Source organism: Salvelinus fontinalis, chromosome 20 (genome assembly GCF_029448725.1).
Source record: "Salvelinus fontinalis isolate EN_2023a chromosome 20, ASM2944872v1, whole genome shotgun sequence".
NCBI classification, from domain to species: Eukaryota; Metazoa; Chordata; class Actinopteri; order Salmoniformes; family Salmonidae; genus Salvelinus; species Salvelinus fontinalis.
Window position 1 is genome coordinate 29947123 of NC_074684.1, and position 22369 is coordinate 29969491.

A 22369-nucleotide genomic window follows, 5' to 3' on the forward strand; every position below is an offset into this window, starting at 1 on the left:
TTTTAAAAAGGCAACCTCAGCGTGAAGAGATCCAGAAGGCAGCAGCCACACTGCAGGAAAAATGCCCCATTGTGACCATCAATGAGGATGCATTGTTTGACGAGGTTATTGGCCTGCAAGAGTTCCTAAATGGGGGATCGCTTGAAGAATGGAAAACATCTGAGACAACGCTTAGTCAGATATGGAGCATGATGGTTACACTCTTCAAAGAGAACGACATCCCACACACTAACCTGGCTAAATTAGCGTCTGTTGTCATGTGCTTACCTGGAAGTAATGCACCAGTCGAGAGTGTTCTCCTAAATTAATGATATATGGACAGCAGCAAGAAATAGGTTCACTGTTCCGACCTTCAAGGCCATGCTTATTGTGAAGACAAACTTCATCCTCCCCTGCCAGGAGTTCATGGAGAAGCTGGCCAAAGACAGAGCAATCCTGAAGAAAATACATTCTTCTGAAAAATATACAGATTAGGTTGGTATATTATGTAGTTACCAACCTCATCAGCATCTTATTTCTTTATTTTGTTAAGTATTTCACATATACTATTGTCTGTTTTTTTTAATTTTGCTCATGTTCTCTTCTGCTCTTATTCTACCCAGACTACCAGGACCACTGAATGGCTGTTCAGATCAGACAGTTCTGTCTTGTCTGTAGTGTTCCTGTAATATAGTTGTTTTCTCTATCACAGTGTGCCTGTTAGACTAAATACATGACACCGGAATTGTCCCCCTTTTTTATTTCATAGATAATAACATTGGATATTTTAATGGTATATTGACCGCCAAACTGGAAATGTTCCTCGGAAGTCTGGTCACTTTACTCTAGCGATGCCCAATCTAGCAATTTCCCCAATAAAACGACATGTGCAAGGTTGATTCAGTCTGAGGTGACAGGTCATGACTGTGTCCTATCAGGGTGAGAAGACAAAGTAGCCAGTAGTGGTTGTAGTTCTGGAGTCTGACCAGGTTACACAGCTAACAGTAGTGGTTGTAGTTCTGGAGTCTGACCAGGTTACACAGCTAACAGTAGTGGTTGTAGTTCTGCAGCCTGACCAGGTTACACAGCTAACAGTAGTGGTTGTAGTTCAGGAGCCTGACCAGGTTGCACAGCTAACAGTAGTGGTTGTAGTTCTGGAGTCTGACCAGGTTACACAGCTAACAGTAGTGGTTGTAGTTCAGGAGCCTGACCAGGTTACACAGCTAACAGTAGTGGTTGTAGTTCAGGAGCCTGACCAGGTTACACAGCTAACAGTAGTGGTTGTAGTTTAGGAGCCTGACCAGGTTACACAACTAACAGTAGTGGTTGTAGTTCTGGAGTCTGACCAGGTTGCACAGCTAACAGTAGTGGTTGTAGTTCTGGAGTCTGACCAGGTTGCACAGCTAACAGTAGTGGTTGTAGTTCAGGAGCCTGACCAGATTACACAGCTAACAGTAGTGGTTGTAGTTCAGGAGTCTGACCAGGTTACACAGCTAACAGTAGTGGTTGTAGTTCTGTAGCCTGACCAGGTTACACAGCTAACAGTAGTGGTTGTAGTTCAGGAGCCTGACCAGGTTACACAGCTAACAGTAGTGGTTGTAGTTCAGGAACCTGACCAGGTTACACAGCTAACAGTAGTGGTTGTAGTTCTGGAGCCTGACCAGGTTACACAGCTAACAGTAGTGGTTGTAGTTCTAGAGTCTGACCAGGTTACACAGCTAACAGTAGTGGTTGTAGTTCTGGAGCCTGACCAGGTTACACAGCTAACAGTAGTGGTTGTAGTTCAGGAGCCTGGCCAGGTTACACAGCTAACAGTAGTGGTTGTAGTTCTGGAGCCTGACCAGGTTGCACAGCTAACAGTAGTGGTTGTAGTTCTGGAGCCTGACCAGGTTGCACAGCTAACAGTAGTGGTTGTAGTTCTGGAGCCTGACCAGGTTGCACAGCTAACAGTAGTGGTTGTAGTTCTGGAGCCTGACCAGGTTACACAGCTAACAGTAGTGGTTGTAGTTCAGGAGCCTGACCAGGTTACACAGCTAACAGTAGTGGTTGTAGTTCAGGAGCCTGACCAGGTTACACAGCTAACAGTAGTGGTTGTAGTTCTGGAGCCTGACCAGGTTACACAGCTAACAGTAGTGGTTGTAGTTCTGCAGTCTGACCAGGTTACACAGCTAACAGTAGTGGTTGTAGTTCTGTAGCCTGACCAGGTTACACAGCTAACGGTAGTGGTTGTAGTCCAGGAGCCTGACCAGGTTACACAGCTAACGGTAGTGGTTGTAGTTCAGGAGCCTGACCAGGTTACACAGCTAACAGTAGTGGTTGTAGCTCTGGAGTCTGACCAGGTTACACAGCTAACAGTAGTGGTTGTAGCTCTGGAGCCTGACCAGGTTGCACAGCTAACAGTAGTGGTTGTAGTTCAGGAGCCTGACCAGGTTGCACAGCTAACAGTAGTGGTTGTAATTCTGGAGCCTGACCAGGTTACACAGCTAACAGTAGTGGTTGTAGTTCTAGAGCCTGACCAGGTTACACAGCTAACAGTAGTGGTTGTAGTTCAGGAGCCTGACCAGGTTACACAGCTAACAGTAGTGGTTGTAGTTCTGGAGTCTGACCAGGTTACACAGCTAACAGTAGTGGTTGTAGTTCTCGAGCCTGACCAGGTTACACAGCTAACAGTAGTGGTTGTAGTTCTGGAGCCTGACCAGGTTACACAGCTAACAGTAGTGGTTGTAGTTCTGGAGTCTGACCAGGTTGCACAGCTAACAGTAGTGGTTGTAGTTCTGGAGCCTGACCAGGTTACACAGCTAACAGTAGTGGTTGTAGTTCTGGAGCCTGACCAGGTTACACAGCTAACAGTAGTGGTTGTAGTTCAGGAGCCTGGCCAGGTTACACAGCTAACAGTAGTGGTTGTAGTTCTGGAGCCTGACCAGGTTGCACATCTAACAGTAGTGGTTGTAGTTCTGGAGTCTGACCAGGTTGCACAGCTAACAGTAGTGGTTGTAGTTCTGGAGCCTGACCAGGTTACACAGCTAACAGTGGTGGTTGTAGTTCAGGAGCCTGACCAGGTTACACAGCTAACAGTAGTGGTTGTAGTTCAGGAGCCTGGCCAGGTTACACAGCTAACAGTAGTGGTTGTAGTTCTGGAGCCTGACCAGGTTGCACAGCTAACAGTAGTGGTTGTAGTTCTGGAGTCTGACCAGGTTGCACAGCTAACAGTAGTGGTTGTAGTTCTGGAGTCTGACCAGGTTGCACAGCTAACAGTAGTGGTTGTAGTTCTGGAGCCTGACCAGGTTACACAGCTAACAGTAGGGTTTGTAGTTCAGGAGCCTGACCAGGTTACACAGCTAACAGTAGTGGTTGTAGTTCAGGAGCCTGACCAGGTTACACAGCTAACAGTAGTGGTTGTAGTTCTGGAGCCTGACCAGGTTACACAGCTAACAGTAGTGGTTGTAGTTCTGGAGTCTGACCAGGTTACACAGCTAACAGTAGTGGTTGTAGTTCTGTAGCCTGACCAGGTTACACAGCTAACAGTAGTGGTTGTAGTCTAGGAGCCTGACCAGGTTACACAGCTAACAGTAGTGGTTGTAGTTCAGGAGCCTGACCAGGTTACACAGCTAACAGTAGTGGTTGTAGCTCTGGAGTCTGACCAGGTTACACAGCTAACAGTAGTGGTTGTAGCTCTGGAGCCTGACCAGGTTACACAGCTAACAGTAGTGGTTGTAGCTCTGGAGCCTGACCAGGTTGCACAGCTAACAGTAGTGGTTGTAATTCTGGAGTCTGACCAGGTTACACAGCTAACAGTAGTGGTTGTAGTTCAGGAGCCTGACCAGGTTACACAGCTAACAGTAGTGGTTGTAGTTCAGGAGTCTGACCAGGTTGCACAGCTAACAGTAGTGGTTGTAGTTCTGGAGCCTGACCAGGTTACACAGCTAACAGTAGTGGTTGTAGCTCTGGAGCCTGACCAGGTTACACAGCTAACAGTAGTGGTTGTAGCTCTGGAGCCTGACCAGGTTGCACAGCTAACAGTAGTGGTTGTAGTTCAGGAGCCTGACCAGGTTGCACAGCTAACAGTAGTGGTTGTAGTTCTGGAGTCTGACCAGGTTACACAGCTAACAGTAGTGGTTGTAGTTCAGGAGCCTGACCAGGTTACACAGCTAACAGTAGTGGTTGTAGTTCAGGAGCCTGACCGTAGTGGTTGTAGTTCAGGAGCCTGACCAGGTTACACAGCTAACAGTAGTGGTTGTAGTTCAGGAGCTAACAGTAGTGGTTGTAGTTCTGGAGTCTGACCAGGTTACACAGCTAACAGTAGTGGTTGTAGTTCTGGAGTCTGACCAGGTTGCACAGCTAACAGTGGTGGTTGTAGTTCTGGAGCCTGACCAGGTTACACAGCTAACAGTAGTGGTTGTAGTTCAGGAGCCTGACCAGGTTACACAGCTAACAGTAGTGGTTGTAGTTCTGGAGCCTGACCAGGTTACACAGCTAACAGTAGTGGTTGTAGTTCTGGAGCCTGACCAGGTTGCACAGCTAACTGGTCATTCTGTGCAAGCTGCAGCAACAAGAGCAGTATCATTCCTGTATGTTTGACAGGGTATTCAGGGCTGTGTGGTGATCAATTTCCATTTCTACAACAGTTGGTTGCAGGCATTCAACAGATGCATCTTGCATGCCAACGAGACCCATTGACTAACCAGAATGTTACCTCCGCCTGAATGAGGCTGAGGATACTCCAGTAGTGGAATGGTTGGTTGTCTGGTTGTGAAGGAGTCTGAAAGGGCTGTCACAAACATACTTGCCTTTCGATGCCTATGTTTTTTTTATGTTGAATATGGCCAAGTCCTGCAGGTCATGTCCTACATGTCCTATCTCGCCATCACGGTTGACAACTCCATTGTGTCCTCCTCCCAGAGTGCTAAGAACCTTGGCGTGATCCTGGACAACACCCTGTCGTTCTCAACTAACATCAAGGCGGTGACCCGTTCCTGTAGGTTCATGCTCTACAACATTCGCAGAGTACGACCCTCCCTCACGCAGGAAGCGGCGCAGGTCCTAATCCAGGCACTTGTCATCTCCCGTCTGGATTACTGCAACTCGCTGTTGGCTGGGCTCCCTGCCTGTGCCATTAAACCCCTACAACTCATCCAGAACGCCGCAGCCCATCTGGTGTTCAACTTTCCCAAGTTCTCTCACGTCACCCCGCTCCTCCGCTCTCTCCACTGGCTTCCAGTTGAAGCTCGCATCCGCTACAAGACCATGGTGCTTGCCTACGGAGCTGTGAGGGGAACTGCACCTCCGTACCTTCAGGCTCTGATCAGGCCCTACACCCAAACAAGGGCACTGCGTTCATCCACCTCTGGCCTGCTCGCCTCCCTACCTCTGAGGAAGTACAGTTCCCGCTCAGCCCAGTCAAAACTGTTCGCTGCTCTGGCACCCCAATGGTGGAACAAACTCCCTCACGACGCCAGGTCAGCGGAGTCAATCACCACCTTCCGGAGACACCTGAAACCCCACCTCTTTAAGGAATACCTAGGATAGGATAAAGTAATCCTTCTAACCCCCCCCCCCCCCCCTTAAAAGAGTTAGATGCACTATTGTAAAGTGGTTGTTCCACTGGATATCATAAGGTGAATGCACCAATTTGTAAGTCGCTCTGGATAAGAGCGTCTGCTAAATGACTTAAATGTAAAATGTAAATGTACATATCTTTATATTCCTTTGGAAGTCGGGATGAAAATGTAGCCTGTATTAACTGTGGGTGGTTGGCATTGATTATTTACTGGGGCACGCCCAGCAGGAAATGTGGAGAGTGGCAACCTGTGAGAGTAACCTCCAGTTACTTGGAGGTTAGTGTAGCTTAGTTTTGAGGGACATAGCACAGCTCCATATACATTTGAAGATGATCCCTTTGCTTTGATGGACAGTTAAAGGGTTGGAAAGGAGGTGGAGCTGATCAGGCATGGTGTACAAAGACCACTATATCCCAGTCAATCCCCAGCCTCCATAAATAATCACATACAGCAAGTTTGACCATCCTAAGCGGCCTCTTGTTCGTCATAAAATGGCATGTCCTTATAGGGATGTTGGAATTACTGCAGTTTCACAGACCAATGCATGAGTCACCCCAGCATGAGCTCATTCTTCACATGCTAGTCCAGTTCAGGTGCCACATGGGCTGGTCAGCTATGGTTGGTAGCAAAATAGAATGAGGGCAATGTACACAAGCAATTTGTGTCTGTTGAATGGCCTGACATGGCAGTCCAGTCTCTCTTTCTAGTAACTGCCTGATAGGAGGAGTGGGCCTATGGAGGATAGTTCTAGGAGATCCTCAATAGTATTGCCATTGGAGTGGTGCAATTCCAATGACACTAAGTTGATGGCATTTCTTGTTAATGAGTGTCATTCTGGTTGCATTTTAATACACCTTAATGTCAACATCTACAGCAACTCCAGGTCCAGACAGCCAGGATGATGGACATGACTGTCTGGAAGAAGCAATGTGCCAGCTCAACCGGAACAGGATAAGAGTGCACCGGAACATCCCGATGTGCATCACAAATGCAGTGAGCCAGCGGAAGGTCATGTTGGATTCAGGCAGACTTTTTAGGCTAGCAATGAATCAAAGCTCACTTCTAAATAATGAGGTGACTTAAGAGCCCAATCCTGGAGGCACAAGTTATACTACAGTGGGGGCAAGTTGTAGAGCTAGGGAGAGGGTGTCTGAGTCCAGGGTTGGATTCTCTTTCCTTTCGTTGGAGCCTCCCAGTTGCCTCATTGATCCTCAGACGCTCGTGACTTGGATTGCCTGGTTTTGCCATGCCAAGCAGTCTACTTTTTTATAAATCCAGACAAAGGTGTTTGAGTGTAAATGGTGGGCATGATGGATTACTAACAGTTGAATTACACAGAAATACTCTTAAGTAGTGGTCATAAGTGTACAAATCAGGTTATTAAACCGCCATTTTGGGCACCATAATGGATTTGGAGTTAAGTCTTGGGGGGGGCCCTAACTTAATTGGAAGAAGCTGAACATAAAATCCACAGAGCAACCTTTTACTTAAAATACGTTTTGTGTCTGAGCTTGCCTTAGCGCTGATTACAATAGCCACAACATCCAAACACTTTAGTGTATGCGTTTGTGTCAGGCACGACCGTACAGCACTGAATGAGAGCAAATTTGACTTGACAGTTGTCTGTTTTCAACAGTTACCAAAAGGCTTACATTCATCATAAATAGTCAGTTATTTCCTCCTATTGTATCTGTGTTGACAGGTCTATATTTCCAATATGCATTAAGATATGTTTGTATGTAGGGAAGACAACTGACTACTTGTATTCCACATTGTAGAAATATCAGAGCTTGTACTTTTGAGTTACATCAGCTTGTGGCTCACCCCCCTTCCAGCCATGCATCATTCTGCACGGTTTGACTTTAGGTGGTGTGTCCCTATTTATCAATTTAACCCCTTTCAGTAAAACATTTTTACACAACCATCCATTTCATATATGGGAGACTTGAGATATGGAAAAACATGGTTGTGCTTTGTTGTACCTGGTGTAGGGATACCTCAAACGAAAGCCTTTGAGTATTGGGCACTAGCGTTCTGATAACTATGAAACTGAAGGACTCAATACATCAGTAGTTGATGGGTAAAGTTTAGTACAATGCATATAAAACATTCAACCTTCACAGAACAAGGCAGCAAGAAGCAGACTAGAATCTACTTGCGCTAGTCTGTTGTACAGTGCCTTCAGAAAGTATTCACATCACTACTTTTCCCACGTTGTTACAGCCTGAAACTTAAATTATAGAGATTTGTCACTGATCTACACAACACCCCTTAATGTCAAAGTGGAATTTTGTTTGTAGAAATGTTTCAAATTAATAAAAAATGAAACGCTGAAATGTCTTGAGCCAAGTATTCAACCCCTTTGTTATGGCAAGTCTAAGTTCAGGTGTATAAAATGCGCTTAACAAATGAGTTGCATGGAATCATTGTGTTCAATAGTGGTTAACCTGATTTGAATGACTAATCATATCTGTACACCACACAAAATTCTGTAAGGTCCAATCGAGTAGTGAACTTCAAACACAGATTAAACCATAAAGACCAGGGAGTTTTTCCAATGCCTCGTAAAGGGCACCGATAGGTAGATCTAAAAAGCTGAATATATCCCTTTAAGCATAGTGAAATTATTAGGTTTTGGGTGGTGTATCAATACACCCAGTTACTACAAAGATACAGGTGTCCGTCTTAATGCATTTGCCAGAGGGAAAGGACACTGCTCAGATTGAGACCAAAGGTGATTTTAAAACAGTTATGGTTGTGATAGAACTGATGGGGCAACATTGTGTTCCACAATACTAACCTAAATGGAGCAGCCACGGGAGGGCAATTGCACAGCCAATCAAAATGAGTTTCCCCACAAAAGGGCTTTATTACAGATAAACTCAGCACCCCTCAGACAATCCCACAGGTGAAGCCTGATGTAGGTCCTGGGCTGGCGTGGTCTGTGGTTGAGGCTGGTTGTATGTACTGCCAAATTCTCTAAACCGGTAGAGAAATGTTAAGTTTTGAACATTACTGCAATCAACATGACATGTGAAGGAAGCGTGCAATTGTGGCATCTTATTTTAGGGGCCTTTTGTCCCCAGCACTAGGTGCACCTGTGTAATGATCATGCTCTTTAAATCAGCTTCTTGCTATGCCAAACCTCATGTTAATCTTGGCAAAGGAAAAATGCTCACTAACAGGGATTAACAAGTGCAAAAAAGCTTTGCATTTGGAACATGACCTTTTATTTCAGCTCATGAAACTTTACATTTTGCATTTGTCCAGTATTTTTAATCAATTTGTAATTCAGGCAGTAAGTAGATTAAATCAAGGGGTAAGACTACTTTGAGGCACTGCGTATGAGAGGTAGCTGGATACTTTGTGGACCTATTTTGAAGAGCAGACTAAGGCCTACTTCTGTGACAGCATGGCCTCACTTACACTTGATGTTCACTCACATGGAGTACAGAGAATGAAAACGGACATTGTTTCTCTAATCAAAGTGGGACTGGAATGTGAAATCAAGGTTATGTACATGTAAGGTGTAAAACATTGGGACTACACATTAGGAAATAAATGCAGTAAACTGATTAAGAATGTTAGCTTTAAGGTATGAAGCATAGACTTGCGCTTAAAGGACAGGACCTTTTAACCCACATGGCTCAGCTATGTTTTCTGGCCATACATCGGGTCTGGGGTCAATTTCATTTGAGGGGAACGGAACAATAACTAATTGGCGATGCGATTTGTTGATGCAAGGTGCGAGTGGCATGCTTTACTTGGGCGGGGGCTCAGAGCAGAATATCTTCACTTCCTAATGTCTGAGCGCCTGTTCCTCAGAATATTAGCACAAATGTTTGAGCGCCTGCATCAGTACTGTCACCTTTCAGGCCAAGTCAAGCACTGGTGAGTGGGACTGTCCATTGACAAGTGATGGAACAGTAATAGGGCCCTCCTAGCCAATGACTTATCCCTAGAAGCCGAGTTACTACAGCTGATGTCAAACTATAGCCATGGTTCAGAGGAACCGGCAATACATCTCAAATGTTTGTGCAAGTAGCCTAACGTCCAAAATGAAAGAGCAGTACCAATTTTAGTTAGACGTTTCCTGAAAATGCGAGTCAGATTTAGTAACGAGGCAGTAGACAACTTGGCCTATTGAAGTACTTCACTGCCACATTACAGCTTCCCTTCCATTTTGAGGGGAACCAAAATTGGCAATTGAGCAGGCATCCCATTACTCAGCACAAGAACGCTGGTACACACGGAACTTATGTCAAGGAAGACTGGCCATGTCAGACAATCTGGAAGTAATGCAAAGCCTACCTATAGGGTAACAAACATTGGTCCTTCCAGTGCCAGCCAAATACATTTGCACCCTTAGATTAATTTGAATTATGCATACATTGGGTTGTCAATTACAAAAAACCTTTTCAATGTTTAGAAAAATAAGTGGTAAAATTGGCACCCAATACAAAATTGGGTGGAGATTAACACTGATGGGATTCAGACAACTCATCACAGGAAGTCAAGTGTACTAACAATTGCTAGGTGCTTGTGTTTAGGTTATCCTGCTGGAAGACACCGTCAGACCCCGTTTAGACAATTGGAAGACGATTAAAGGGGTTGCAGTGTACAATCTGCCAATTTCATATCTTGCACTTAATGCCCCCAGTACCAGAGGCAAAGCAACCCAACAGTGTCAAACCTCCATGTGATTGGCGCAAGTGTTGACTGCACCATTGTGTTGGTAACAGACCAGAATTTTCTTGAACTTCCAAAACTATTTAATGCCTTAATTCTGGGGAAATGAAGACTGCAATACAGATTAGCAGTTTTCACTAATGACAAATTTAATTAAAGCTTGTCCATACAAAAAGGTGCTATGCCAATCCCAAAGTCAGCTGCTTAAGCTCAGTCCAAAAACTGAGTCTCCATTGAAGGTCATGAGTGGTCCAGTAGGATGAGCCAAACTACACCCATGAGAGAAAAAGAATCCCATTGATAACCTACAGTAACATAGGTACAGGCACCCCTCAACTTGAGAAGTTTAAGCAAACCAGATTGCTAGTAGAAAGGTACAGCAAGTTCAGGACTAGATGCATTTTGTTCAGTATTTGTCAAAGGCTATTTAACCAAGTATTGCACCTTGGTGATTTTCTTAACATTGAAAAATTAAGGTAGTCAAATTTCAAACTAATGAGTAGAAACCAAGCTGCAACTAAATTTAGAGTTCTTAACTACGGTGCCAATATTGTCTGGCACTACATGCTGTAGAAGTGGCTTAGTGAATAGCTATTGAGTCAATAATTACATGGAACTTCTGCAAAATGAAGTAGTGGAACACAAATCCAGTGTGTGGAGACTTAACAGAATAAGATTTATTATTTTTTCCAGAACAAGTTGGAGTCAGAGAGAAGAACAGGTCCAGATGAGATCTTTTTCTTATACTGGCTGGCATCTGCAGCTCTTCGACCTAGAACAAGAGCAGACACAATTCAGGGTCTGGAGGAATTACTGATGTGGCTGATAAGAGCCATCAGCAGCCAATGGAACATACCTCTTTTTGAGCCAGTTGGTCTGTGAGAGTTTGCATACCTCAGGGCATTTGCACACTGGCCTGAACAGATGCCATCAGGTTTGGTGGTGTCACAGAGGACTGCGTCACAATGAACAAAGATCTATGAGAGAACAGAGTATTTAAAATAACTCAGGCTAGCATCTAAGAGAATAGACTTTCCAGAGGAAACAGTCTACATACCTGTTCTTTCAGAACTGCATCATCCTTGGAGAAGGTGAACATCTTGATGGAGAAGCGTTTGATGTGAGCTGGGACATGAATCCTTGTGTCCGCAACAACGGGATGGAAGACAGTGAGGTAGAGGTCATCAAGATTCTCACAGCTGAGAGTAGGAGTGGGCAAGAGATTAGATAACTATCATGAAGAATGGGCTGTATTCATTAATGCATACTATAACAAACTGTTTTGCAAGTGAAAGGTTTTGGGCAAGTAGTCCATTTGTTTCAGCCAGTTTACTAGTGAATGAGACCCTGGTCACTTATTCTGCCTAAAATGAATCAAGAAAAAAAAAATGCTAGCTACCTGTCAATGATGAGGTCCCAGCTAGGAAGAGAAGTCCTGTCCTTGTGCAGTGTGGCCCAGCAGTTCTCCAACACCAACTCTATTTGAGGGTCAGTGGACTGCATCAGCTCCACCTCAAAATACAGAGGCTCTCTCAAGTACTTCTCCACTGGGTAGTCCTCAGTTTGGTAGAATAAGGCATAAGAGCTATCTGAAAGACAGAACCAGTGAGCAGAGTCTACCTGAATGTTTATTACATCATGAGTTGATTACATGTCTCCTCATCCAGCTGGGACAAAGTCATGACCTGTCACCTCAGACTGAATCAACCTTGCACATGTTTTACATGCTAATTCAGTCAAGAAATGTATTTAAGTTTAGAACTAGTAACCCAAGCAGTCTGACTAGAAGGCTGATTTGGGACAGTCACTCATCTTACCCTGGGACAGTCTGATTTGGACTACCAGATGTCCCACCCCAGGATCTGCCACGGGGTCAGTACTCCTTGGGCTAGCACGGAATGCCATGGTTTTTGTATAGTTGAGCAGGTAGTAGCAAGAGATGGTGAATCTGAAAAATGAGGGCCAACCAGTGACAATACGCATGGGACTGAAAATCATTCACAACATAGTGGCATGTATTCTTACCGATACTCTGGAGTGAATGGACCTTTCCTACTTTGTTTGCCTGTGTTGTATGGCAAGGCAATTTCATTCTCATACACCATGACATTGTCAAAGAACTAGAAAGATAGGAACAATTAGAAATGCAATATTCCCAGTGCAGTATGAAGAATGTCATTCAACATACAGAGGTTGACTCTTAACACATGGGTCCATATGCAGTGTCAGTAGGTGTGCCGATCTAGGATCAAATCCTAGATTGCACATCTGCATTGTCCCACCCACCCCTCTGGTCATCATATGCATAGTCACTTTAACCATATCTACCTCAGCCTGACTAACCGGTGTCTGTATGTAGCCTTGCTACTTCTATAGCCCGTCTTTATTTCTTTACCTACCTATTGTTCACCTAATAACTTTTCGCTATTGGTTAGAGCCTGTAAGTAAGAATTTCACTGTAAGATTGACACCTGTTGTATTCAGCGCACATGACAAATAAACATTGATATCCACATAATCTGATTCAAAGTCAAGTTTTAGATCCACATTACTGATGAGTTCAGGCCTAGAAGCAGTCTTACTGTTCTTGTGGTGCCACAGGAGTTGAGTTTGAAGGAGAAGAAAGCAAAGCGGTCATTGCTGAAGGCTGGTTTACATGACTGGTCCCTCAAGGTCAGGTATTCAGGGTTCAAGTTGCTAACAGATTCCACCTTAACCGCCAGTGCAGTCACTGTGCCGTTGGAGTAGCACTCTGAAATGTGTTCAAAGTGCATACAAGTCAGTCTCTTGACCTAATGTGACACTGCATTCTGGTAAAATTTTAAGCAATTGTTAGCCATATTTAAAGTAACATTATTAAAATCCAAAGCAATTTTAAACAGAACAAACCAGTTGTAGTCAGGGGGAAGTAGCAGGCAAGTGAAAGGTCATCGAGTAGCCACATGTTAGGCATCGCCAACAGCAGCAAGTCCACTCTGGCTCTGATAGATTTGAAATGAACCAGCTGGAAAGACAGTTATTTAGTTTAGGGGTAGGCAACTTGATTTAAACAGTTACTTTGAGCTAACTGTCAGAACATAATTTAACAGTGCAAATAAACCAAGAGCACATTTGACAATGTCACACTTTTAAATTCCCTAAAAGAACAAACTTTATGGAGCAAATAAAATCACCATGTTGCCAACCCCTGATGTATTAGGCAGTTCAATAGTCATCTGAGGAATCGCGCACAGCGAGAGTCATGTGGCATTAGCGTTACTAGTAATTATGATCAGAACATATACCTCAAATGCTGCAGCAGGTGCAGTGAAGGGCACTATGATACTGAAGTGTGTGCTGTTGCCAGAGAGACTGTACAGCTTTGCCAGCTCAGTATCCAGCTCCCTCCATGACCCAGCATGAAGCATCATGGTCTGGAAGTTATCCTGTTGGCTCCCGTATTTTACAGAGAAGTAGAAGCTCTCCTGGTCGCAGCTGCCGGTGATTGTGGGAAGAACTAAGACAGAAAATGCAGCTAAGGAACAAGTTGATCTGAAGCACTGGATGGGTGCTCATCCTGGGCCCAGTTTCCCTATTGGATAGGATTAAGTGCATCGAAGTAGACCCTAAATTGTTGCTTTCTATTCCTATGCATTTCACTTGATTAAATACATAGGAATAGAATTATCATCCATGGAAGTGAAATATTGAGTTAAGCTTTTAAATCAGATACCTTACTGGATCCTGCAGTCAATCTACTTAAGTGATATTTAACTTAAGTGGCCTTACCAACATCTTCCCGGGAGGCCTCCAGCTCAGCAGGGTGGGGGAAGGGTGTTTGTTCAGGCAGGACGAGCAAACCGAAGACCAGAGGGAGGAAGTACACAGTTGTAAGGGGATCAGGGTTCTGCATATATTAAATAGAAAAGAGAATTACATTGGTCATGTTCAATCAATCAATTTTATATAGCCCTTCGTACATCAGATAATATCTCGAAGTGCTGTACAGAAACCCAGCCTAAAACCCCAAACAGCTAGAATGCAGGTGTAGAAGCACGGTGGCTAGGAAAAACTCCCTAGAAAGGCCAAAACCTAGGAAGAAACCTAGAGAGGAACCAGGCTATGAGGGGTGGCCAGTCCTCTTCTGGCTGTGCCGGGTGGAGATTATAACAGAACTATGCCAAGATGTTCAAAAATGTTCATAAGTGACAAGCATGGTCAAATAATAATCATAATGAGGCATGAGGCAAGTTTCAGATGCAGCATCTAGGCAGATGTACTGTGTGAGCCAAATCATTAAGTTGCCCTTTATGAAACCCTGTTCATATATACACACACCACATAAGTAATGATCTATTACAAACTGAGTAAAAGTCATTGCAGTAGTACATTTGACCGAAGGAACATACTCGTTTCAGGACTAATTCATCTGAGAAGGGCACTCGTATTGAGAAGGTCTTGGAGGTGTTAGCAAAGTGGTGCTCCTGGACATCAAAGCCTCTGGCATTGCACTCTGCAACAGTTAACACCCTGGTGGTGAAGGTGATGTTCATCAGCTCCACATCACTGAGGAAAGTCCCCAGAAGGATTTCAAACACTCTCTGCTCAGGAACAGTGTCTGGAAGAGAGGCCATAACATGGGTTAAAGGTAAAACTTAACAGGTGTTCCAGAAACAGATTAAAGTATTCCTGCAAATATAATTTTTATACCAGGGAGTTATGTTTCCTCCTTGGAGACTGGGACAGCATCTGCTAGAGTGGAGGTTACTGCCAGACTAAATGTTGTTTTAACTGTAAACCATCCTAAACAGACCCCCTGCTTTCAGTACCAGTGAAGCAGACTTACTGTCAATAACATGTGGAGGCCTGGGCATCAGAGGGGTTGTGATGGGGAAGAGGACTTTGTATCTTGTGTCAGCCTGTGTGTTTTCTGCCCTCCACAGCAACTCAAGCATCGGTTCAACAGTGTAGGTTATGTGGTAAGCATAATCTGGGGCATGACTCTGCAATCAATAGAAATTGTATAATCAAGCAAATTTCAAAACATGTTGTTCATTAGGCAGATAAATAGTGAAACAATTACATTAAGAACATTATACGGGCTAGAGAGTTCTGGCCTACTGAACAATATGCAAGTAGTCTGACCTTGTAGTAGCCGTCGGGTGACCCCACTGGAATCTCAATGATGATGTGAGACTCCGTGACAGACAGCTTGTAGTGTCTGGCGGCCATCTTGGTTTTATCCAGCCTCTGTCCATAGATACCCATGTGCGTCTCCAGTATCTTAACAGCACTAGAAATCAGAGGGGTGATGCGGCGAGGCACATGCCAGGTGATGACCTTGTCAGTGAAGACTACACCACCTGACATATTGGGCAAGACACAATCAGAAATGTGCTTCTTTTGTATAAAGCCAGAGATCACCTTTAGAAAGCATATGTACCAGTAGGACAGGCAGCAGCTGAATCCACAAGCAAACTGCCAATCTTGTCGTAAGTGGACACACTGAAGACCTCCATAGGAACTCCAGCCACCTGGTGAGAAATAATATATTAATCACATGGCATTATGATAACAGGGAAGTGATAACCAAGAAAATTGCTTAGGCCAGTGATGATCACCTCTACAGAATAAGTCTCTGCCATGTTGTAGGGGCTTCGGATCACCAGTCTTGTTTGGGTCATCATCACACCATAACCAGCCTGCTGAGCATCAGTCAGCAACATGACCTTGGGGTCAGGGGTGTGGAATGTCATCTTCCAGATTCCATTTGGAGCGACTGTGGCCTGTGGTGGCAAGGAAATAGTAACTACAGACAAGTAATGTAGCCAGTCATGTGTATAAAAAAATGAGTCATCTTAAATGACATACGTCAGGGATGGCATTTTCCCAGGAATCATGAACCTGCTGGCCAGCGACCTTTTTGACAGGGGTCTCTGGCGTGACAATGAGGCTTGACACCTGAACAGAGCAAATCACCAAGGCTTGATCAATAAATTCTACACCAAAGTATTGCACCCCCCTTAAAGTATAGCAGTAAACCAAATCTAGGGATAATCAGAAAGGCCTCACCTCCATGTAGTTCCTGTCACAGAGAATTTCCCGGGAGGCCCAGGGGGAATAGCTGCACGTCTTGGTCACATCATGCTTGACCTGCTCTGAAAGGCCATCTCTATACATTCGGAGTCGCAGGCCAAGGGTGAACACCAAATCCGCCTATGGAACAAATCACTTAGTTCTGGGTCATGTTCTTTAGGCACGAAGCATAAGACTAGCCAAAACAGGGAGGGACAACCTGGAATGCCAATTTTCCATTTATGGGTAACTTTTGGCATCGTTTGCCCTAAATGAATACTGTTCACAAGTTGAAATGTATACATATGCTGATAAAAAGACAACCAGCAAGTTGGACAAAGGACCAGGTAGTTGTCAATTAACCGCAGTATCCCTTTTGGAAATGTACCTGGTTGTCAACATAACAGCCCAACAAGGATGCAAAGACTTTGGTGTTGCCCCAAGGGTCAGACTCAATGCTGTATCCACACTGGGCAGCCAAGGTGTTCGACAACGGTATAATGTCAGTGCCATCTGAAAGAACAGTTGCGGATTAGACTGAAATAAAATGTTCACACCAACTTCATGACTCTTCAGTACTAAGACTCACCGATGGCATCAATTTCTAGCTGGCTACCCACAGTCAGAGTTTTGTCCAATGTTAACCTCAAGACATTGCCAAGACAAGCAGACCGCAAACCATTTCCTGGAGAGAAGATAGCAGTAAGTCCTACTGAGCAGTATTAGTCAGGTACACAACTTTATACAAGTTGGGAGCCCTTACTTGAACTAGGCTTGGAACTTGGCCTCCGGAACTGCCCAGAGACAGCAACACTCAGCAAAACCCATGTCACACTAAAATGAGAGTACAACATATAAATCACACATTTATCAAACATTAACTAAAAATACTAAGATACTTACAGACATCTAAAAACACACATCACAACAAATCTGCACATTGGCTTGTACACAGCACCGAAAACCACACTGTCATAAGAGCAAGCGCAGCACAAAAGGAGACTGGAATACTGTGCTTGATCCCCTCCCCAGGTGTTTTATCTGGTATCCAATCACACTGGCCACAGGTGATAGTCATTATCAATCAACGGCCCACTCTCACAGCTCGTTAGCTGTAATCAGAGGACAGAACAGTCAGATTGAACCGCATTGGATATGCTTCTCTTTCATATAGAGAAAATAAGCATTTTAGCTCTATATGTTGTATTTATATCCGAAATGTTATCAGGTAGGTGATCAGCGAAACAATGAAAAGTAGGGCAAAGGTGTGCTGCTGGATTATGTCTAGAAGGGATACAGGTTTTGTCAAATTGACTCCAAAAGTAGTTTTTTTGGCATTTTAGCTAACCCTTTTCCTAACCCTAACCTACTTCTCCTAACCTGCTATATGAATTATTCTAACCTGCTGCATAAGTTCTAAAGCTGCTACGAAAAGTCAATTTTGACAAAAGCTGTATCCCTTCTAAACAAAATTGGTTTTACTGGCCTTTTTCAATAATAGCATTAATAGTTTACACAGGCAGCCTAATTCAGATCTTTGTCCAGTAATAAGTATTTTGACCAATCAGATCAGCTCTTTTGCCAATCATTGGGCAAAAGATCAGAATTGGGCTGCCTGTGTAAACACAGCTAAGACATACTATTCAGGGGCGTTGTCAAGTCACTAAACCTGAAGTCCGAGTCTGGCCCTAAGTCCCTATTGTTTGAGTCTGAGTCCTTTATACTTGAGTCAAGAGTCCCTTGGTAGTGCTAAAAGCTGCGGTCCAACCAGTGCTTGACTTGGGCAGGAGCTCACCGAAGCTGAGTATCGGCACCTCAAATGTTCTACTGATTGCGGTCCTGTTCGTCTTATAGAATATCAGCTAAAAATATTGGGGAGCGCCTGCACCGATAAATGAACAGTACCTGCACCCAAAATGAGTTCCGGAACCTATTTCAGTTCAAGTCAAGCACTGGATCCAACCATTTTTTAAATCTAAATTCTGCCCAATGTAAGGTACGAGTCATGAAAATTGTGACATGGACTTGAGTACAACACTGATACTATTACTCATTAATTCAGAAAAATCACATTTTGTCATGTTGTATATTGCACACCAAAAATGCATTGATCCTAGGTTACCGATTAATGATTTAAATAACGGAACTGGAGCTTGTTATTGAATACTGTACACACTGTTCACCTAGCATGTGGGAGCCAGAAGCAGTATGGATTAATGCTTATATTCACAAGTTTATGTTCATGATTGTACTTGTAAGACTAGCATCAAACTGCCACAAAGAAACCTATTGTGGTTTGCATCAAATTATATCACATAATAATTTATTTGTATTTAATCCTTGTGTGGTGTTCAGGTCTGTGGGACTCATTTTGAATGTTAACTAAAATATAAATTATACAATTAATACTTTTTTCAACCTAAGACTCATTGGCCTTGGCTCATTTTCTGTGAAGAACATGTAGTAAAATAACTGATTTTCATTGAGTGCACACTGTGCACCCCCCTACACATTTATATTACATATGTGGTGTTCGGGTCCACTGGACCCGAGGGTAATAAAAATGTGGAAAAGTGTGTGTGTAGGTGAAAACAAGTAAAAATGAAACAAAAAGGTTTGCTGTGTGCCTTCACTCTGTCCTCCTCCTCCCTGAGCCTGCTGTTTCAACATAGCACCAAAAGCCTGCCTGTCTCCCTGCCTGTCTGCCTGTCTCCCACTTTCTCGGTCGCTTTACCCTTTGTAGTGTGTGAAACTACACAGTGTCTTGCGGGAACCTGCACAATGTTATTACATTATTTCCGATACATTGTAAAAAATTCTGTATTTTCCCACACTCTACCCCAGCCAGGTGCAAATTGGGGGAGGGACACAACAAACAAATAGCTTTGCATGTGTGGCTCCTTACCACAATCCATTAGTATGGCAAAACTAATATCTGCTCAGAGGGCCTCAGAAATAATTTTTGCAGAGAGAGAAGCTAGTGTGGAAGCAACATCTTCCACTTTGGAAGATGAAAAACTTTATGAATATGAGGATCATGTCTCTGACATGTAAGTCATGAGTCTGACAGTAGACTGACAGTAAGTTGGAATGAGTCTAACATGAGTCTGACAGTAAGTTGGAAGAAGGGGATGAGATTGACCCTTAGCCAGCCCCAGGACCAGCCCATCAGCAACCAGCTCATCAGCAGCCTGCAGGAGGATGTCAAAAAAGGGTGAAATTGAATGGTCTTCTTTCCCAAAGAATGAGCCACCCCGCATGGCTGCTAATGTGATAAGGATGCAACCAGGGCCGACGCGGACGGCGCTTACTCATGTGCAGGACATAAAGTCTTCTTTTGAACTGTTCATCCAAGACACCATACAGAAAATCATTCTGGACTGCACTAATTTGGAGGGAAGGCATGTTTTTGGAGACAGATGGAATGAGAATTACCAAACTTATTTACATGCATACTTTGGGGTTCTTATCCTTGCTGGTGTTTTCAGATCCAATGGGGAATCCACAGAATCCCTGTAGGATGCAGAAACTGGCAACATCTCTGGAAAACTTCCACATTATTTCCAGGATTATCCGTTTCGATAACTGAGACACCAGACCAGCTCGGTGGCAGAGACAAGCTAGCTGCAATCAGATCAGTGTGGGACAAGTGGATGGACGCCTTCCCCTGTTTTACAACCCTGGACCCAACGTTACTGTTGATGAGCAGCTTATGTCATTTAGGGGCCGCTGCCCCTTCAGGCAGTACATACCGTCTAAACCCACAAAATATGGAATCAAGATCTGGGCTGCCTGTGATGCTGCTTCATCACATGCGTGGAACTGTATTCGGGGAAGCCAGATGGAGGAGCCCCTGAGAAGAACCAAGGGATGTGGGTTGTGCTGACCAACTGGCAGGTGTCTTCACCGACATTTTCATAATTTCCCTGATTGAGTCTGTAATACCAACATGTTTCAAGCAGACCACCATAGTCCCTGTGCCCAAAAACACAAAGGCAACCTGCCTAAATGACTACAGACCCGTAGCAGTCACATCCATAGCCAAGAAGTGTTTTGAAAGGCTGGTAAGGGCTCACATCAACACCATTATCCCAGAAACCCTAGACCCACTTCAATTTACATACTGCCCAAACAGATCCACAGATGATGCTCTCCACACTGCCCTTTCCCACCTGGACAAAAGGAACACCTATGTGAGAATGCTATTCATTGACTACAGCTCAGCGTTCAACACCATAGTACCCTCAAAGCTCATCACTAAGCTAAGGGTCCTGGGACTAAACACCTCCCTCTGCAACTGGATCCTGGACTTCCTGACGGGCCGCCTCCAGGTGGTGACGGTAGGCAATAACACATCTGCCAGGCTGACCCTCAACACTGGAGCCCCACAGGGGTGCGTGCTCAGTCCCCTCATGTACTCCCTGTTCACCCACGACTGCATGGCCAGGCACGACTCCAACACCATCATTAAGTTTGCAGACGACACAACAGTCGGAACCTGTTGATCACCGACAATGACGAGACAGCCTACAGGGAGGAGGTCAGAGACCTGGCCGGGTGGTGCCAGAATAACAACCTATCCCTCAACTTAACCAAGACTAAGGAGATGATTGTGGACTACAGGAAAAGGAGGACCGAGCACGCCCCCATTCTCATCGACGGGGCTGTCGTGGAGCAGGTTGAGAGCTTCAAGTTCCTCGGTGTCCACATCAACAACAAACTACAATGGTCCAAACACACCAAGACAGTCATGAAGAGGGCACAACAAAGCCTATTCCCCCTCAGGAAACTAAAAAGATTTGGCATGGGTCCTCAGATCCTCAAAAGGTTCTACAGCTGCAACATCGAGAGCATCCTGACTGGTTGCATCACTGCCTGGTACGGCAATTGCTCTGCCTCTGACCGCAAGGCACTACAGAGGGTAGTGCGTACGGCCCACTACATCACTGGGGCTAAGCTGCCTGCCATCCAGGACCTCTACACCAGGCAGTGTCAGAGGAAGGCTCTAAAAATTGTAAAAGACCCGAGCCACCCCAGTCATAGACTGTTCTCTCTACTACCGCATGGCAAGCGGTACCGGAGTGCCAAGTCTAGGATAAAAAGGCTTCTGAACAGTTTTTACGCCTAAGCCATAAGATTCCGGAACAGGTAATCAAATGGCTACACGGACTATTTGCATTGTGTGTGTCCCCCAACCCCTCTTTTACACTACTGCTACTCTCTGTTGATCATATATGCATAGTCACTTTAACCATATCTACATGTACATACTACCTCAATCAGCCAGACTAACCGGTGCCTGTATGTAGCCTCGCTACTGTTATTTTTCACTGTCTTTTTACTGTTGTTTTATTTCTTTACTTACCTATTGTTCACCTAATACCTTTTTTGCACTATTGGTTAGAGCCTGTAAGTAAGCATTTCACTGTAAGGTCTACACCTGTTGTATTTGGCGCACGTGACAAATAAACTTTGATTTGATTTGATACACGGAACAGGCCAATCAATTCCTCTAAATTTGTGTTCACGGCCGACACGCCCCTAGTGTCCTGCGAGTCAAAGAAAGTAAAAAATGTGGTACTCATGAGTACACTGCATAGGGATGGGAGAATCTGTGGCCAGGAATATCAAAAAACAGAAATCATAATGGATTACAATGCCACAAAAGGAGGGGTGGACAATTTAGACAAACTGGTGACTGGCTGCAGCTGTAAAATAAGAACCCTACGCTGGCCACTTATGATAATCAACTTCTTGGACATCTCCGCGTACATCACATTTGTCATCTGGATGGCGTTGAACCCAGATTGGAACAGAGGGAAGGTCCAGAGGAGACCGCTCTTTCTTGAGGAGCTGGGCAAGGCATCGGTAAGAACCTGAAATCTAGAGGCGGCAACATATGCCAAGGACCTCAGCTTCTGCAACCACCTTGAGGACTATTCAGGAGGATGCTGGTGCCCCATCAGTCCGACCCACAACTCCAATGCCGGAAGTAAGTGTGAGTGATGTTCTTGCATGTGTATGTGTCTGACTCTCCTACCTTGGCCTGCTGTAACTATATATGTGAGTGAGATGTTAGTAAAATTCCT

At 44.5% G+C, this 22369-nt stretch overlaps 1 protein-coding gene across 2 annotated transcripts; it reads right to left on the reverse strand.

Annotated features, from left to right (window-relative positions):
* Positions 1 to 10881: 10881 nt before the first annotated feature.
* LOC129817942 (uncharacterized) lies at positions 10882 to 17272 on the reverse strand. Of its 2 annotated transcripts, none has more exons than XM_055873542.1 (21): positions 17202 to 17272; positions 17044 to 17114; positions 16870 to 16965; positions 16669 to 16793; positions 16278 to 16421; positions 16077 to 16166; positions 15827 to 15991; positions 15649 to 15739; positions 15351 to 15568; positions 15052 to 15208; positions 14615 to 14823; positions 13995 to 14112; positions 13511 to 13722; positions 13116 to 13230; positions 12809 to 12978; positions 12252 to 12346; positions 12044 to 12174; positions 11626 to 11815; positions 11284 to 11425; positions 11083 to 11203; positions 10882 to 10998 (listed from the first exon to the last, which is right to left on the reverse strand). In XM_055873542.1, the coding sequence occupies exons 1-21, from the start codon at positions 17219 to 17221 to the stop codon at positions 10907 to 10909; spliced, it is 2772 nt and encodes a 923-aa protein (XP_055729517.1). In that variant the 5' UTR covers positions 17222 to 17272; the 3' UTR covers positions 10882 to 10906. The 2 variants fall into 2 exon arrangements, with proteins under 2 accessions (XP_055729517.1, XP_055729516.1); XM_055873541.1 differs by having other exon boundaries at positions 17184 to 17272.
* Between the last annotated feature and the right edge of the window lie 5097 nt (positions 17273 to 22369).